The sequence below is a fragment of the Cucurbita maxima genome, unplaced genomic scaffold (genome assembly GCF_002738345.1).
Source record: "Cucurbita maxima cultivar Rimu unplaced genomic scaffold, Cmax_1.0 Cma_Scf00009, whole genome shotgun sequence".
In the NCBI taxonomy this organism is placed as follows: Eukaryota; Viridiplantae; Streptophyta; class Magnoliopsida; order Cucurbitales; family Cucurbitaceae; genus Cucurbita; species Cucurbita maxima.
Window position 1 is genome coordinate 2307122 of NW_019272025.1, and position 2166 is coordinate 2309287.

The following is a 2166-nucleotide window of genomic DNA, read 5'->3' on the forward strand; positions in this document are numbered from 1 at the left end:
AAAAAAAAAAAAAAAAAAAAAAAAAGAGAGGCAAGAACACTATTGATCTACGGCGTCCCATATGTTTACTTATTTCTAATTACAACTTTCTTGCATTTGATTGTTTATTTCTTCCTTCTAATCTAAGGATTTGCCCTTCTCTTGCAGGCTCGGATGCATCACAAGCAGTTAAGGTACAAATCAAATTTACACTGTTTGATACACATTATTATAAGCTGTTGCCTAATGCGATACTGCTGCCTGTTGTATGTTTTCCTTTTAGCTAATTCGACCTTGTTCTTTTATGCTATCTTTTTATTTCCTCCCTTTTGTTGCTTCCATTTCTTCCCATGATTAACAATTCAGTCTGTTATCTTTCATGCTTCCCAAACGTCCAATTGAGTTAGTCCCATAGAAAATAATTTGCTTGAATATTCATGAAAATACTAATGCAAGTTGAATGGTTAGCGCATCTGGCCTTGTATATTGCTGAAATACCTTTGACATCGAACTTCAATTGTCACAGCTTTTTTTACTGAACTATAAGGTCTCTGTGATTTGCAGGAGTTGAGGAGTTCAAAATCACCATTGCTCTCTGCGAGTGCAGCTAGTTCGGTTAGAAATCAAATCGGAGACCGGCTTCCGAAGAAAAGATTCCTTGACATAAATGAAAGGCCACCCAATTATTCTACTTCTGCGAGCTTGATGGACAACGGGGAGTCGAGTACCTCTAAAACACAAACTATGGATGCAGAACACCTCCTTCCAAGTGCCGTGCAGCCGCGGTTTTCAAACTCTACGGCCCCTCCAAATGACTCTTCTAAACGGGAGATAGACAATGAGTGGGTTAAACGTCTTAGGCCATCTGCCTCAGAGTCGGTTCATGATACGAAGAGCACGAAAAAGGAAGAATCTTCCTGTGATAAAGCCAATCAGCTCTTTAGTAAAATGAAATTCCGCGCAACCAGCTCTGACCGCTCTAGTGGTCCACTCCAAGGACAAGAACAATTGGCAATTGGTCAAACAGCAACTACAATAAAGAATAGCGACGTATGCAGCAACTTAGGATTAAAGAATCGAGAAATGATACTCTCCAACCCCTGGATTCGGAGATTGTGTCATAATAATCCGGCGCCTTCTGAAAGAAATCTTGAAACTGCAGCGATTCACAAATCGCAGGGCTCAAAACCAACGTTACTTCAGCCATTTCCCAGTATTGCTGCCATGGCATTGATGGGCAAGACGATGACTGGGGTTCGGCCACGCGAGTTCAGCAGAAAAGGCTCTTCTTTAGTTTGGAACACTGAGGATATTTAACAACCTCGAATCATTCAGGTTTCTGAGACTGCTGTTACTTTGAAATGGAATTATTTCTATGAAACTCAGCCCCAAGAAGTTGGAACTGCCAGAGAGACCACAAGCTTTGTGCTCGAGGAATCACTTAAGCTACGTTTTCCTCCTGGGGCTAAAATGGAACGCTAGACATCCTCCTATTTTCAGTAAAGAAATGAGCTACAAGCTTGTATACAATTCTATAGTTTTAAGTGATTTGTATTCTGCGTGGAACCATTGAAAGTGCAGATACTGCATTTTCCTTTCTCAATATATGGTTACCACTCTTTTGCATATGATCTCGGCAAGGAAGAAAGCTAACAAGCGACCCTTATATGGTTCAAGTGTCTGGAGGATCCATTCAGTAGCCCAAATCCGTCAGTTTGTTATTCGATTACTTATCAGGCACATCTATGTTCCTTATATGGTTAAACTCAGCACAATGTACTAAAATGTTTTGTTACAAATAATGCTCCCATTTCTAACCTGACCCAGTTTGTTCCAGAACAGATTATAAAAAACCACCTCCTTGAATGGTTGAATCCATGCAGGGAGGAGCAAACTGAGTCATCATGCCTAGCAAAGTGAGTATCCCTGTTGCTTGCTGCTAATTATTTACAAGAATTTATTTGTCTCTGCCATAGTTTTCATCACCTGTTTCAGTGCGTCATCTCTCTTGTTAGTCACTGGGGTGTGCATATTTGGAAGTGTGCAGTTACTTGGAGGACGTGCGGCCGACAAGGTAAGTGCTCCTGCCCCCCCCCCCCCCCCCCCCCCCCCCCCCCCCCCCCCCCCCCCCCCCCCCCCCCCCCCCCCCCCCCCCCCCCCCCCCCCCCCCCCCCCCCCCCCCCCCCC

General features: G+C 43.6%; 1 protein-coding gene across 1 annotated transcript in view; it reads left to right on the forward strand.

Annotated features, from left to right (window-relative positions):
• LOC111484211 overlaps positions 1-1796 on the forward strand; it is a 4463-nt gene extending 2667 nt beyond the window's left edge. The window contains exons 3-4 of the mRNA XM_023130714.1: positions 148-173; positions 544-1796. Of these exons, the coding sequence (XP_022986482.1) occupies positions 148-173; positions 544-1296 (779 nt within the window). The 3' untranslated portion in view covers positions 1297-1796. The remainder of the gene's footprint in view (positions 1-147; positions 174-543) is intronic.
• Positions 1797-2166: the final 370 nt, after the last annotated feature.